At 38.2% G+C, this 17621-nt stretch overlaps 1 protein-coding gene across 1 annotated transcript; it reads right to left on the reverse strand.

Annotated features, from left to right (window-relative positions):
- Nucleotides 1-2959: 2959 nt before the first annotated feature.
- Nucleotides 2960-4045, reverse strand: LOC148120034 (prothymosin alpha). The gene has a single exon (XM_087896181.1). The coding sequence runs from the start codon at nt 3863-3865 to the stop codon at nt 3533-3535; it is 333 nt and encodes a 110-aa protein (XP_087752307.1). The 5' UTR covers nt 3866-4045; the 3' UTR covers nt 2960-3532.
- Nucleotides 4046-17621: the final 13576 nt, after the last annotated feature.

Raw genomic sequence — 17621 nt, forward strand, 5'->3', positions numbered from 1 at the left:
CATCAGTTAGTGGAATATTGTACATTTATTATCAAGGTAATATGAACTTTCAATGCCGAACTATCACAACTCACCATAAATTACTTTTAAAATGTTTTGCTGATTAAAACTATTGTAACAATGGTCCTGAAAAGCAAATTATTGGTTGAGTACTTAGTAAACAATGATGCTTGTAGCAGGTAGGTCTTTTTCAATTAACAATTTAATTCATACATTATTGGTTTCACTCATATGTGGTAATATAATACTAATCTTTCTTTGTCACTAACTAAATATTTTATTCTTGAGGGACTAAAGTCTCTAAAATGAGAGCAAGGGAACAAAACCTCACTTACATGGCAAAAAAGATCTGCTGATACCAATGGGAAGCCATTCATTAAATCATTTATACTAGTTTCTTAGATAACCAGCAATGTGTGCGACAGATATTATTGAATAGGAGTCAGAATGAAAGAAGAATTTGTTCCAGTTTCTGTTTCAGCATTATTTCTTAGAAATATGGATCATCAAAATCTGCCAAACTCTCCTTCTCTCTCTGTCTATTTTTCTCTGTCTGTCTGTCTGTCTGTCTGTTTGTCTCTCTCTCTCTCTCTCTCTCTCTCTCTCTCTCTCTCTCTCTGTATATGTCTTTGTATGTATGTGTAAAAGTGTATGAGGTGGGCTTGTGTGCATGTATGTGCGGGGTGGGTGTGAATTTGTGTGCATCCATGTTTATATGCACATGTGTTTGTATATACATACAGAAGGATACACAGATGCCTGTATGAAGGTCATTCCTCCTTAGGATGCTATGTATTGGGCTTTTCATTGTATTCAGTAGCTTACCTCATTTTAATTATTCTCTACCATACAGAAACTTAAATATTATTCCTTGATACATATAACTAAAGAAAATAATGCATAAATATTCTCTGCATAGAGTACAAAATAAGCCAGGTGCCTGAGTTAATCAATACAATAATCCTACAAACATTGGGATTCATATCATCTTCTAAGGGAATTACTGATAGAGGTTTGTTATAGGAAAAACAGCTGTGTACCTGGTGCAAAACAGGCTTTAAAACGTGCCTTCTAAGTGTGGATATAGATAATTAAATTAAGTCACTAATGAGTTCTTCTGTGTGGTGTGATTTAGATGGGAATGTGATCAGTTTACTGGAAAGGAATCATCATTTAATAAAAGCATATAGACAGGTAGAATGGGGGAACTAAATATGAATAGCAAAATCATAACATTTTAGCACATGTTGTAGAAACTGTATTAGCATAAAGAGCAAAATATTTTCTCCAATGACCCAAATAGGGAACATTAAAGAAAAGGTATATTAATAAGAAAAGTTTCATTTAATGGGAACATAAACATTATAAAAGGGTATACAAACAAGTTTCCAACTTGGGGGAATATGTGTGCAGCACACAAAACTGTCTACATGTATAATTATATACATATATGAAAACATAATCATATTAAAATATTAGAAAACAGCCCAGTAAAAATCATGAACAGATTTGAACATCTTCTTCCCATAAGGAGAGAAAATAAGCTCTATCTATGTATAATACCTTGAAAGTAAAGATTAGAATCCACTAGAAAACCTGCAAGAAAAACAGCTAACCATATGAAGTGTGAGCTAGGACATGAAGTGGTAGACATATTCAAGACATCCACCTGCCTGTCAGTTGTGGTGCAGCATGAAGTGCGCCAAAAAAAAAAAAAAAACAAAAAAAAACAAACAAACAAACAAAAAAAAACTATGTTTTATGGAGCAGCAAAGAATGGAAGTAACTCTCATGCACATCTCTGTTTTAGGATAAAGGGAGTCTGCAATTGTTATTCATAGTACATCTAAAACCATAGTATTTTATTTATTTTTGTTTTATTAAGAATTGTTTCTGTGATAGAACACTGACCAAAAGAAATTTGTGGAGGAAAGATGTTATATCAGCTTACAGCTCTGTATCACAGTCCAACCCTGAAGGAATTCAGGTGAGTAGTTGAAGGTGGGAACCTGGGGGCAGAAACTGAATCAGAGATTTGAAAGAATGCTATTTTCTGGATTGTCCTCATGACTTGTTCATCCTTCTTTTTTATAGCACCCAGAACTGCCTGCTGAGGTGTGCCAATATCTATAGTTAGATCAGCTTTCTCACATCAATAGTTAAGCAAGAAAATATCACAAAGAAATGCACACAAGCCAAACTTTTTTTTTATTTATTAAAAATTTCCACCTCCTACCATCCCCTCATTTCCGTCCCATTCCTCCCACTCCCTCTCCCCCTTCTCCAGTCCTAAGAGAAATCAGGGTGCCCTGCCCTGTGGGAAGTCCAAGGCCCTCCCCCCTCCATCCAGGTCTAGGAAGGTGTGCATCCAAACAGACTAGTCTCCCAAAAAGCCAGTACATACGGTAGAATCAAAATCTGGTGTCATTATCATTGGCTTCTCAGTCCGCCCTCATTGTCAGCCACATTCAAAGAATCCAGTTTGATCACATGCTTGTTCAGTCCCAGTCCAACTGGCCTTGGTGAGCTCTCATTAGATGAGTCTCACCGTCTCAGTGGGTGGATGCACCCCTTGCGGTCCTGACTTCCTTGCTCATGTTCTCCCTCTTTCTGCTCTTCATCTGGGCCTTGGGAGCTCAGTCCAGTACTCCAATGTGATTCTCTGTCTCTGTCTCCATCCATCGCCATATTCTATGGTGATATGCAAGATATTCATCCGTGTGGCTACGGGAGAAGGCCAGTTCAGGCACACTCTCCTCTACTGCCCAAGGACCTAGCTGGGGAAATTCCCTTGGACACCTGGGAACCCCTGTACAAGCCAATCTTGTAGAAACATTTTTTTTTTTAGAACAACTCAGCAAAATAAAATTCCGGTTTATTGTTGGACATTGTTTCACACATACATCAAACAGGCCAAAAAAAAAAAATAAATAAACAGCAACTTCATAGACAAAAAAAGGAAGAAAAAAAAAGAAACCTTTAATCTTTGGCCTTTTTAACCATCTCATACAAACCAACTACTTATAGTACAGCTAGGTACATACACAAAAAAAGTTACTGGAATGCTCGGAATAAGATTGTTTTTTTGTTGTCATTTTTGTTTTTTTTTACAAGGTTTTTTTCTCCTTTGAGATTATAATGAACATGGTCACACCACAAGTAAGGTCAGAAGTAGGACAGAGAACGCTCTGAAGGCTGGTCTGGTCACCCGTTATCATCAAAAATGGCTGACCCCTAACAATATGTACAAAAATATAAAATGTAAATAAAAAATACAAACAAATTTTCCTTTAAAGTATTTTTAAGAAAAAAAGCAGGGCCTTGGAAGTTTTGGTTTTTCCTCCCCTGTTGCAAATTCATGTTGTGGTTTTGGTGGGTTGATGAAGAGCGCATGTCATCTGTGGGTGGCACTGCCCGCTGTTGGCGGGCGGGGCCTGCTCCTCTACTCGAAGGTGACCACGTTTATATTCTGAGACGGGAAGTGGAGGGTGAATAGGTCACGGTGGCCTTAGTTTAGCTTGTCCTTTGCTGTCTAGTCATCTTCGTCAGTCTTCTGCTTCTTGGTGTCAACATCATCATCCTCATCATCTTCAGCTACCCGCTTGCCCGTAGGAGCCTCAGCCTCCTCATCTTCATCTCCATCCTCTTCCTCACCGTCACCTTCTTCCTCCTCCTCCTCTTCCTCCCCACCTTCTTCCTCTTCTTCATCTACCTCATTGTCGGCCTCCTGCTCCCCATTTTCCTCATTAGCATTGCCATTGGCAGGTGCGTCTCTTCCATTCTCTGCCTCCTCCACAACTTCCTTCTTCTCCTTCAAGTCCTTGGTGGTGATCTCGGAGCTGGTGTCCACGGCCGCGTCTGACATGGTGGGGCACGCCGGTGATCCGCTGCAGCGAGGGCGAGAAGAATCGAGTTCGAGGACTCTGGCAAGAGAGCTGCCGGAGTCCGCCGCGGAGGAGGAGGAGGAGGCGGGCGGCGAAGGCGGCTGCAGCGAGCACCGAGCAGCACCAGGAACAATGCAAAGATGGCTTTTCAGAACAGCCAGTGGGGCGTAGAAACATTTTATCTACTTAGATTCTCTCTTCTCAGCAACTCCAGTTTGTATCAAGTTGACCAAAATTAATCAGCCCAAAGCCATTTGTTTGTTTTTCCCAGAATGGAAGCGTTACCTCTACAAGGGAGCTGGGAGGCTCACCATCCAAAGAAATAAACTATTCACAAATCTGGGGAAGTCCCTGAGGCTAAAGGATTCACAAGATACCTCCCCAAGGTTACCAATATAAGACACAACTGCTGGGGGAGAGATCCTCCTACCTGTGGAGCTGTTTGCAAACCCCGTAGAAAGCTTGAGTTTGTGGCTCTTGTGAGTTATCACCTAAGAAGAGTGGGCATTTCAGTGTTGTAGTTGGTTATGAATCACTAATGCGCTTGCAGTTAGCCGCAGATTCTTGTAAATAAACCTAATAAACACATTGGTTTATCATGATGGAAAAAAAAAGAACACACATGGAATAGTATATGATACCATGACTAAAAAGATGTCATGAGAAAGAAAATATCCTTCTGACACTAAACCTGAAGAAAAGAAAACACATCTAACAGCAGGCTATTGCCCGGAAAGGTTCAGCTTGTGAGTGGAGGCAGCATCTAACCCCTGACAATATTTTCCTTTATAAAATGAATTGCCCATACATTAGCTTGTTTATTATTTAAAATGCTGAATGTATGTTACCTACTCCTCACACATGACAGATGGTAACAAACTGAAAGCAAAATACAAATGAATAATAGCATTGGGCAAAGTAAGTCAACCCCTGTGGAATTTCTGGACAGATAAAAACCTTTGAACTAATATACCAACTGGTACTGGTGTTCACTGGTTTATGACTATTCCTAATAAGTCTATTTTTATTCATTCACAATGGAGAAGTCAGTGACAGATGAAGAAACTCCACACTAATATACCTTGGTGAAATTACTTAACTGGAATGATGGATATATCTGTCAGACTGATAGGTGTTGTAAGAAGACTGGCAGTTAATTTCCAGCTGCTCAGCCCCAAAATAATCACCCAGAAACCATATTATTTGTAATACTGTTTGGACAATAGGTTAAGCTCTTACATCTTAATTTAACCCATTTCTAGTAATCTGTGTATTGCCACATGGCTGTGGCTTACCATATAAAGTTCTGTCTGGCTCTAGCAGGGCTACATGGCTTCTCTCTGACTCAGCCTCTCTTCTCCCAGCATTCAGTTTAGTTTTCCCTCCCTAGCTCTACTCTACCTTACCACAGGCCTTAGACAGTTTCTTTACTAATCAATGGTATTCACAGCATACAGAGGAGAATCCCATGTCAGACAGGCATCTCAAATCACATAGGAAAAAGGACATAGTATGCATGTGAGCTGAGATATTATACTACTCTGAAGTGAGCTTATGGATATGTCTGTGAGGGATTAGATAGACTGAGTTAATTGAGGTAAAAAATTCTACTCAGAATGTGAGTGACATCATTCAATGGTCTGGGGTTATACAGTATATAAAGTGAAGAAATCTACCTAAGCACCAGCATCCATCTTAAGCACTGTCTTCGTCTGCTTCCATACTGTGACTACAATATGACCTGCTTGCTCCTTAAAATCTTGCTGTCATGCCTTCCTTACATGATGACTGTATCCTGGAAATGTGACCCAAATTAAACCCTTCCTCTTTTGTTTCATCTTATCAGAATTTCATTCCAGAAAAAGACACTAGGGATTATTTCCAAGAGCATGAATAATGTATGGGCTGCTGCACCATCAGAACACTCTTATCCCCTTGCACAATTGTTGATCATTAATATATCTTGGAAGAGTAAAAGGTTCTTGTGAGCCTCATGAGCTTTGAAATCCATGACCTTCCCCTTTTTCATCAAGGGATGATAGTATTTCTTGTCTTATAAGGATCCTGTATGACAAGTCAAAATTTCTCAAAATTGTGTCACTCACCAGAAAATAGATTTCCTCAAGATAAATCTAAAATATTTTTTCAACTATAATAGGAATAATTTATTATTTGGGTGGCCTTCAAATAAGAAATCAGAGATTTTGTGACTTTTTGTGAAAAAAAATTTGTGTAAAATTTTGTGATTTTAACTAAGGTAAAGACAATGTTCCAGATATTGTGAGTTTTCCTCCTCTCAAGACATCTAAGCTCCATTTGCCAATGGCCAACCTTTGTCTTCCTCTTTGCATTTTCACCCATCTTTGTTGGCTGCTTTTCACTGTCCACAGTTCTCTTGTTGATAATGTCCAAAGTCATATTCAACTGGCGCCTTCCTGAAAATCCCTTCTTCCATAAAGGTCCTTTTGCCCATAATCACTCTCCAGATCTGTGACTAGAACACCCGAATACAAATGTGGGGCAACACAATTCAGCTCATCACAACTATAGATACTAACTGCAGGTGATTTAATCATTTAGAGTTTAAAAGGTACTTTGAGGTGTTTTGATTTATTGTTTTTAATTCTACTCAGAGGTTTGAATTCAAGGGCTCCAATGGCTGCCTCAAGTCTAAGAGCTACTGTAACATGAGGGGGCCTGTTTGTTGGGGTTTTTTTCTATCCTCCCACCAGGTCCCAACAATTGTTTAGTCCCAGAGAAAATCACCCACACAGGATGCCGTAAGTTATAATGCTGATTGGCTCATTAGGTCTGGCTTTCCACTGGCTAACTCTCATATCTTGATTAACCCATTTTTCTGATCTATTTTAGCCATGTGGCTCAGTACCTTTTTCAGTAGGGCAGCTCACAGCCTGCTGCTTTGCTGATCTAGGCAGGAGTCGGAGGAATCAACTTCCTCCTCCCCAGAATTCTCCTGCTCTCCTTGCATCATTTCCACCTCCTGTCTGGTTTTCCCACCTACACCTCCTGCCTGGCCAATCAGCGTTTATTTAAAACATGATTGACAGAATACAGACAATTCTCCCGCAAGCTACCAAGCAACAGAACAGCTGTTATGTTCTTACATAATGATGAGAGGCTAAGGTAAAGAAGGCACATCACCACCCAAAAGCAAAGTAAGGCTACATACATATAATAAATATAATTCTTTCTGTCTTGGAGCAATCTCCACGGCAAATGATGGAAACGCTAAAGATAATGGAGGGCTACTTCTTACTAGGGACATACTTAGTTTGTACTCTTAACCCTACGTAACACTTATAAGTCTTCCTTGTTACGTTTTAATAAAGGCAAAAGAAGGACCCTGAACTCTATTTTCATATGGCTACTGCTGTTTTTGTCCTCTGTTTGTGTATGTGACAAACTTTTGTGGGTGACCATAGAAGGGTAGCACTTTATTGCATTTGAAACTCATTGGCCATCTATCATTTCTAGAAATTCTAGACAAAATGTTGGAGAAGGAAGCTGGCAACACTGAATGTGTACTCTGACATAATCCCACTTAACAACATGGCTGTTTATTTTTGCTGCTGTTAAAAAATTAAGAAGTCTTTTCTTCAAATGTGTTGTCATTCTTTTTGTTTTGTTTTGTTTTGTTTGTTTTTCGAGATAGGGTTTCTCTGTGTAACAACCTTGGCTGTCTTGGAACTACTAGCTCTTATAGACCAGACTGGCCTCAACCTCTCAAATATCTGCCTGTCTTTGCTTCCTGAGTGCCTGAATTAAATGCATGTGGTGTACCACCACCACCCGGGTCTTATTGTTATTCTTAAATAGAGTTTCTTTTCTCTGAAATTTCAAATTGACAAATAATAACTCCCTTTCTGTGAGACTATAGACCTCTTTCTACCTTCTTCTGTTCATCTATAAATTGACAGAGAGAGAGGGAGTTAGATAGCCTCTTCCTTACAGATATCAAAACTTATCATATATAATATGGAGAATTGATGTTTATCCATGCCTTCTGCAGTCAGGACCAATAAATGGTATTTTCATAACTTTAATTCCTGAAAAGAATATTTAGTAGTGTGGAAGCTTATATAACCAAAATGGTGTTTATTTGTTCCTTTGGCAAAAAGAAACTACTTTAGACTCATCATTTACAAAACCTACCACATGTGAACGGTCAATTAATGAAATGTACAATATGTGTATTCTGGGAGGGGTGGCTAAATGAGCTTTGAAGTATCATTCTAATCTGTGATTCCTTAGTACTTCCCAACCTGCTCCAGTCATCAGGCACTGAAATTGGAAATGAGAAGGACAGATTATTATTAGCCACAGGCTTCTGATTAATATTTGAAGCTAAGGGAGTTTGTGTTCCAGCTAAGATAGGAAAGCTGTCTCTTGAGGTAGGGCCATTAGCATTCCAGGAATGAGACAAGGTTGTCATTAAGGAGGCATTAGGTCTTGATGACCACAGTGGAGTAAGAATGGCTGGCCAGCAGGTAAAAATCTAACACAAGGTCACTCTCAGCACTGCCAAGCCATATGTTCAAATTGAGGAGAGCTACATACTTCCTCTGTTGTCAGCCTTTAAGGGTTTCTAAGCAGTGATGAGAGAAAAGATAGTTGTATGCGTGTAGTCCAAATTTTGCGATTCATGGTACATTCAGAACTTCATTGTGTTAGCATATACAAATGTGGTTTGTATTGGTGAGAATATGTGACCATGCACACATATGTGTACTCACGTATTGTGGGCAATATCTGTAAGAACCAGAGATCAACTTCGAATTTTAAAAATATATAATCAGCTCAAAGTATTGTTTGCAGCAAAATGCCATCATTACTCAAATGTGCTTCTTCTTGTATAAAGATATCAGAACTTAAGTTGCAAACTTCTGCCTGATTTAGCACCATGGATATCTAACAAAGGTCTACATACCGTCATAGAATATATTATTATTTAAGGGTAAACAGCGTCCTATCCAAAGACATTTGACCAATGAGTTTAAAAGATCAATGGATCAATTAAATGTGATTTATTCTTCTCTGTTCTCTTCATTTTGTTCAATACAGAATGTTTCAGCCATTGAAAATAATGGAGACAAATTTTGAACAGTTCAGAGTGATTCTGAGTTTTCTAACGTACAACTGGGAGACTTTAATTCAGATCCCAAGTGTCCACGCACATAAAATAACCTTCTCCTTACCTAATCACTGTGAAACAGAAGGAAGCTGTTGGTGTGACGGTGGTCTAAAGATCGGATCGGTATGCTGGTCTTATTGTGACTGAAATCAGCTCTTCTTGTCACTAGCAAGAGAGTGTACACCATATTCACTGTCCTGTGACCAACACCTGAGGAAAATAATGCATACTAAGTAAGTACATACTAAGTGTTGAATTGGTTAATAAATCAATGTGCATAAACATAGCTAATGGTGTAAACTTTGATCTCTCTATATTGAGATTATCAGTATAATTTTAATTACAGAATAGTATTTTCTAAGTTGGAACTCCAGATAATTTTATTTGTATTTATCTTATTCTTACTATCAATAAGTAATTCCAGTTCTGTTATCCATTCATCTATTCATCTATCCCTGCACAAACAGAAAACATATGTAACAATAACATGCAGGATTTCACTAATCAATTCCTAACCCATTCTCTCTAAAAACCTATTTATATCATCTTTGACAATAATATGAGATGGATTTCCTTATGGTGCGAGAGTAGAAAATACCTTTCACTTATTTTAAAGGTGTTTCTAAAATTTAAACCGTGTAGTGTCTGAATGGTCCCCATATTTCTAAACTTTCAAGGGAACCTTCTTCCTCTACTTACAGGGCCACACCCCAGTGTGCTATATTCTACCCAATATCCTCTCAGGTTTTGTCCCTAAACAGTTTAAACACCCCTTGCTCCTTTTCTTTGTCATCTGCCCCACAGTGAAAATAGCTTCTTTAGACTTCTATTAAGCCTTAGGATCAGTAGGAGCAGCTGGAAGGACAATTAGTACAAGGTGGCAAAGACACAGAAAAGGATAATGGGTTGGCTGCCTGTGAGATTGGCCTGCTGTTCCTTTTCTCATGGACAAATTGCAGAACTAAAGAGAGCAGTGCTCGGCCCTTCAAGGTCTAGATTAAGTCAGCCTTCAGTGTTTGCTGTCTGCTTGAAATATCAACACATCTGCAATGACTTCATCAGAAAAACAGGGAAAAATGCAAAGGAAAGAAATTAAAAACTACTTTGACACCACAAGGTTGTTTTATTCAGAAAACAAACTTTAAGCAGGGTGGAAGAGTGTATTTATCATCTTGCATTTTTTATTTCTAATACTTCCTCTTTACTCAACCCTCAGTATAAATATATATTAAAAATTTACAAGTGTGTGTACTAAAATTTATTAGTATCATACATTAATAAATATTAAGAATCAAGATAAATTACAAACATTTTTATGTATTCTGATTCATGTACCTTGAAATATAAACATATATATGCATATATATAAACGTTATCACTTGCATGAATCAAAACGATCCAGTACTTGCCAATTTATCTTATTATTTAATATTCATTAACTCATACTTCACTCCTATAAATGCCGGATGCTTACTGATTGTTATATGTTTGGAGGACACTGGAGTCAGTTCCATAAGCGGGAAGCAAAGAGTGTGACATTTATTCATTGGACTCTGAAATGGATCTGTAGCGTACGGGAATGAAATAAGGCTGTGGTACTCAGAGGTGTAAACAACAAAACCCACATCAGATAAAGCAGCGTGGGATGATGGTGCTGTCTGTGTTTGTTTCATTTGCTCTGCCATCAAGGTTACATTAACCTTCCTTTAAAGCATTTTACCCCCAAACCAATGTTTTCCCAGTCCTAGGCACCCAATACTCTCCCTTTCATCTGATATTTCTTGTAAAAGAAAAATGACACAATAAATATGTTCGTATTTATTTAATGTGATATTTGTTTCAGTACAATTTGCATTCTAATGAAGACACTGGGTAGAGGACAGCATTTAACGCATATAAATAAAGCATTAATGGTGGGAATGCAGGCGTAGGATAGAAGGTCTTTGGGGGATTGGAGGCCATGATAGTAACACTCGTCTCATATTAATTAGTAAAGTGTGATAGTGTCCAGACAGTTAAATAGAGTCAAAACTGCACTATGCTCCTCTGCAGTGTAGGTACTTGGGAGACACTATGCTGTGCAATTATGCTAGAAAACCTTGTCTCTGAAGATAAACTTAGATGTAGATTGTAGATGCCCAGTATGCGAATCTTTCAACATTTCTCTTTGCTAAAGGCAGGATCTTTCTGCTGTGCTGGGAAATTTGGTCACATTCGGGGATAGGTTCATTGTCTGGATAAGGTACAGTTCATCCACACAGCAGACTCTTTTGACTCCCTGGCAAGCTATATAAACATTAGTATCTATGGTTTTTTTTGTCTTAAGCTTTGTTTTTGCATTTCTCACCTGAATCAATAGTATGGATTTGCTATTTTAGTTTTATTCCTAAGCATCTTCAGTTCATGGAGAGAAAGCTTTGAATGTCTATCCAATGTTTGAGTCCTCATACACAGAAAAATGAAGTGATCATTATACACAGTGATGACAACTGTATGCTGGCGCTAGGATTTTATTTGTGACAAAGAACAATGAGCATTCAGAGTATCATGCTGTGTAACACTGTGAAGCTTTCATTGGGACTTTAGAGGCTTCTTTATTTTTGATACATTTTTATTTGTCCTAGGATCTACTTAAAATCATGATCTTAACAAGTCCTATTTTTTTATTTACAGATCACTGTTTATGGATGTGTTTGCATTTTCATTCCTCTTTAGATCTTTATGCGCTGTTCATGCTCATGTGTTTGCACAAATTGTGATAGATAGGAAGGGGATGGTCTTGCTCCTGGCTTTTCGGTTTTAGAACAACTGAGGTGTTAACCCTTCACTCAAGAAGAGAGAGAGTTTTAGTTGGTTGCTGTGAATGAATCCCATGACCACAGCAATTTTTATAAAGAAAATTCATAATTTTCAGAGGTTTAGTCCATTTTCTTTATAATGAGAAACATGGTGGCACACAGACAGACATGGTGCTGAAGAATGAGTTGACAGTTTTACCTCTTGATCCACAGGAAACAGAAGGCGAACTGTCTTCAATACTGGGCGTAGATTGAGCCTAGAAGACTTTAAAGCCCACAGTTACGTATTTCCTCCAACAAAAGTGCCATTCTCTTTGGGGGCATTTTCTTTAGGTTTACACAGTAAACTATTGAATAACTTGTTTTAAAATATCAAAACCCTACATACGCACTATATATTTAAAAATTCACAGAATAACAATGTTATATGCATAATATAATATAAATATATTTTTGAGATAGAAGCATCAAGAACATGCAGTATTGACCAGAAACACTGAGAAGTCTCTCTACTCTGAATACCCAAATAGCAAGGCCATCACTTGCTATGAAAAGCAAATGATTCCAGTGGCTATCAGTCTTTAGTCCCAGCTTTCTGTATTTTTCTATTTATGGTTCAAATCTGTCAGAGCATGCTGCATCGAATGTGTCACCATTCACATGTCTCTCTTGTCCAATATAATATTACTTTTAAAGAGGATACTTTGTGAAGGAGTATGCCATTTTAATTATTATTAAAAATGATGTACGCACACAGCTGTGAGTACAAATGACACATTTTTAGTATTTTGATCTCAAAGCATTTAAGCAGTAAGAAACAGAGAAAAATAGGGGGATAGGGAGATGGCCGAGGTAAACTATTTTTCACATAAGCCTGATGAACCGAGGTTTAATTTCTAGAAATTATGGAAAAGCCAGATATTATGGGATCATCCGTATGCCGAGGTCATCCGTATGCCAGGCTCTCCTAAGTGGGTGGTGTAGCAGTGGGTAGAGACAGAAGAACCACCAAGTAGACCTTGCTTCAAAGGAATGTGGATAGTGCAGATTGGTGCCTGAGAGCTGTCCTCCAACACATATGGGTGAATGGTTACCTCTTGTGTACTTATACACTCACGAACACAATAACACACACACACATATACATATATGCATATATATACATATGCACAAAAACACAAAAATTACAAATGAAAAATAAAAGAAAATTGGACTAACTGTTTTTGTCTGTGGAGCTATGCAAGCTATACAAGGAGAGTATAGGGGACTTAACTTCTGACTCCAACTGAGCTTGGCATTGAAGCCATGTTGTCTTTACATAATATAGTAGAAAACATGTATAAATGGATAAGCTAAGGATGGTTACAGTCAGAGCCCAAGAGTCATTGCTACAAACAGGAGCAGAAAGTACTGCCACTTTCAACATTCATTGAGCAAGGAGAGTAAATTCTTTGGATTGGTGGATAAACTTCATTATAAAGGACAGATACTGAAAGCAGGGCTCACCTTGCAGTTTGAAGTATCTGTCATTAATAATTCTTAATTTTATTGACATTCGCAGCAATGATCCTGGCATTCTTTACAAGGGAACTTCTTTTTAGGTATCGAACAACAGCCTGAAGTAACAGATGATTGAGTCTTATGTACGACTAAAGAATTCAGAGGATGGAGTAGTTAAGCCTTAATTGTTAAAGGGATGTAAAATGTAAAACATATCAGAATATATATATATATATATATATATATATATATATATATATATATATATATATATATAAAACTTCTGACATATAGTCACTCTTCAAACCACCTTAATACGAGAGATGTGGTATTTAAAATGTGTTTTCTTTTGTCCTAGGATCTCGGTGTTTTTCTGCAGCTGTTCCTTTTCTCTTCCACTTCTCAGTTTAGTTTCTAGGGACTCAGCAGAGCCTTTACTTGCCCAGCTCAGCCTTCATTGATACAATTCACTAAGCTAGGGAAACTTGGCACAGGCTGTTTTACTTGGTGCTCTTGAAGGTCAAGAGCTTTCTGTGCTTGCCGTAACAGATTAGACAGATCATATGCGCAATTAATCCCCCTAATCCCTCCCCTCAGTTAGACCATAGGAGGAAATACACATGCAGAAAGGATAATGCTTTCCAACATGTGAGACTCCTTTCATCTGAGGATCTCCAAGTCCTTGTTACATATGTCAAAAGCTTCCCATCCCTCTTTCAAAATGGGTATTACAAGATTAATTTGTAGGGGCAAAAGCAAGCATGAAGACACTCACAGACTTTAAGAGCCTCCACTCAGGATAAAGAAGCTGTCACTGGCAAGTTTGGGGTTCTTGTGACTGGGGGCCTGAAGGATATTTGAATACACAGGATGCTTATCATTTACAAAATGAGGTCTTACTAGTAGAAAATGGATTTCTTTTTATCAGTCATAAAGTAGAATAAGACTTCAGCCTTGATGCCTTGCTTTTCCATCTGATAGAGTCTCTTAGGGTTTTAGGCATGAGAGAGGGAAGGAAAAAAAGCACAGCTAAAAAAGAAGCTCTTGGGAAGGGTGCTAATGGGAGTATATGCCCATAGATTCACATTGTTATTCAGAGGACTAAAGGACTTGTGGAGACTTATGAAATATGTGTGAAGCAGCAGAAATTTTATAACATTCACTTAGTTTCCCATAGTGTTTTGTTCCCTTGTTTCATTCAGTTTCATTTTATAAGGAAGGGCCGTGATAGTACCCCAGACTATCCTGGAACTCATTACATTGCTCAGGTAAAACAAGAATTTTGAATCTTCCAAATTTGGTAGTTAACCTCCAGGATGCTGGTATGATGGGTGTATACAAGCACACACAGCTTGGTTTAGTTGTTTATTGACTTAGGCATAATTCAACCCCAAAAGTAGCATAAATGAAGGTTTTAATCTGTTAATATCAAGGCAGAGGTTTCTGTCTCAAGACTGCTTTTGGAGTTACATATTTGGAACTGAAACCAAATATCTCCATGGATATAAGGTTACCAGTGATGGTAGTTTCATAAACCACCCCCATACACTTTCTACTTCAGTAATGAACGGTACTGTTACCTTTCTCATTGCTGAAAACTAGTATTGAATTTTGTGCTGACAGTGGCTTAGAGAACATTCCTGTGTGAGGCACATCTAGCACATTGTTTATCTCCAAATGTCCATGGTCAAGAGATCTTTGAACAATTAGGGGGGAATTCTTCACCCCTACCTTAAGAAACAGGAATATTACAGTGATTTCAGAGCCTTGAACCACATCCTCAGGAAAGCATACCAGACCCAGTGAAGTATTTGACATGGGAGTCCATTTGTTTCAGTATAGTGAGATCCTTCTCTATGTCACTCTCTGGTGGGAATTCACGACGTGGTATTGGTCTGCAGATGCTAGGCAGACCCCCCATATAGAGATTCAAGGTCTTCCTGGACAGTGCAGAATTAACACTCATTTCCTTTTTCTCACTCAACTCTCATGTCTCATATGCAAAGCAGAGAGGAACTATAAACAGATGTCATTTGCTTTCCAACCAATGTTTCTCTGCACACGGCTATTCACTGGACTTCTGTTTAATATTTTTCCTGAATTGGGGGACTGTACTGATTTAACCGTTCAGTAGTTCAAGTTTAATGTTCTTCCTGATTTGGGAGACTTAACTTAACTCATTTAACCGTTCAGTAGTCCAAGTTCTATGGTAAGCCTATCAAGTCCTTTTCTGATTTCACTGTCTGTGTTGGATCCTGGGTGTCCTTTGTCGGACTTCACTTAGAGCACATATAGCTTGAAGTTTACTTAGTCACATCTTTGCAATATTTGGTTCTTTGTTGCTTAAAAAAAATTCCAACAATATTTATCTGAGATAACATCTTCTCTCCTTGACCTATTGCATAACATTTTTCTTCTCAGATACAAACTGAAACTTGTTGTTAATGACCTCTGCTCACAGATAGGTACTATTGCAGACTGCAGGCCTGGAGAGAAGCACAGAATTATGTGCTCATGACACCTGCTAGTGACAAGGTCTTGTAAAGTTTTTTCAGAGTTTAGCTTATGACCTCTTCAGGTAGTTAAAAGCAGGAGAATCAGCTAAAGTTCATCCCGACAGAATAATGAAAGAAGCAAACTAAACCCACAGAAGCAAAATGTATATCAGGTAAATATGCTAACTTTAAAGTTACAGAAGACCTCATACAGGAAGAAAAAGTCAGAATATAATGAGACTGAAGCCCTGAATATCTGACTTGACTTTACTTAAAGAAATAGCACAAATGAGTCGATGAATCAACCAGGACTTATTTATCTACTTTGGCCAGTATTTTTTTATGGTTGTTCAATGTTAAATCCTAAAATGCTCCACCCTCAGCTCCCTCTTTGCTCTGGCCTTGCCAGGATGCACTTGTTCAGAAGGGAAATTTTCTAAACTAAACCAGAAGTCTTGCAGCATAAGACTCAGACCACTTCTTATACCAACTCTTCTATCAGAGTTTCATTAATCAGTCTCCTTGACTGTTTTTTAAAAGAAGTATTACTTTGTTTTCAGATTATCATAACCTTATGCAAAATATGTCACAATAATTACCTGAGTTCCAGCAGTATGCACATCACCCATAATCTCATCCATCTGCTGCCTAACAGTCTTATCACCATAAATTATATTTGAAAATTTAAAGTAGATGTTATCCATCCTATTATTATTGAACAACGGGGATGCACATGTTATTTAAATCAAAATACTCACTCTGCTTTCACTAATGCTTTTCAATATCTTATGGGATATTCAATTGGCAAATTAGTAATGAAGTTTTTCCAAGAGAAATGATGCCCTTAAAAAAATAATTTCGACAAAACCATTTTACAGAGAGTAAGCGTCTTGATAATGGTCTTGCTGATCCCTGCACAGTGGGGGGTAGAAGTGCTGCTTTTCAATCTATTCATTTTGACTCCTGTGTGTGTTCAAAATAAGGCATTATCATCCTACCCATTGAATTTATCAAAATGACCTTTACAGATCTTTAAGGTCACATGCTAGTCTTCCCCAAGGTCACTCCATTCCCATTTATTCTAGTTTCATCTCTCAGCTGTAATAATAAACTCTGACTAAAGCAAAGGCTTTATTTTAGGTTATAGATTGCAGCCCATCCTTGAGGGAAGTTGGAACATTAACTTGAGCAGGAACTTGAAAGAGAAACCATGAAGGAATTCTGCTTGCTAGCTTGCTCACAGGATCCAGCTTAGTCAGCTTTCTTATACAGCCAGGGCCATATTCCCACAGAATGATACCCCTGCCAGTAGACTGGGCCCTTCTAAATAAGTAACAATCTAGAGAATCCCCAAGGAACATGTTCACAGGTCAATACGATCTGAGCAATTTCTCAAATTAGAATGCCCTTATCACTTGATATTAAGCTGTGTGGAGTTGACAATTAACAGTATCTAGGATACCATCCTTATACACTCTTTCATACTAGTGACATACTGACACAGAACCTCTGTGTGTTGGTTGTTGCTGTTTTGGTCATCTTGATACAAATTAGTGTAATTTGGGAAGAAGGCCTCTTCACTGAGAAAATAACTTCATATGATTGGCCTGTTGGCATGTCTGTCAGGCATTTTCTTGATTAATGACTGATGTGAATAGGTCCAGCTCACTGTGAGCATTGCCATCCCAGTTTAGGTGGTCCTGAGTTATGAAAGCAAACAGGCTGAGCAATCCATGAGGATCAAACCAGTAAGCAGAATTCCTCAATGAGTTCCTTAGTTTCTGTTTCCAGG

Source organism: Myodes glareolus, chromosome 13, assembly GCF_982192425.1.
Source record: "Myodes glareolus chromosome 13, mMyoGla1.1, whole genome shotgun sequence".
Lineage (NCBI taxonomy): Eukaryota > Metazoa > Chordata > Mammalia > Rodentia > Cricetidae > Myodes > Myodes glareolus.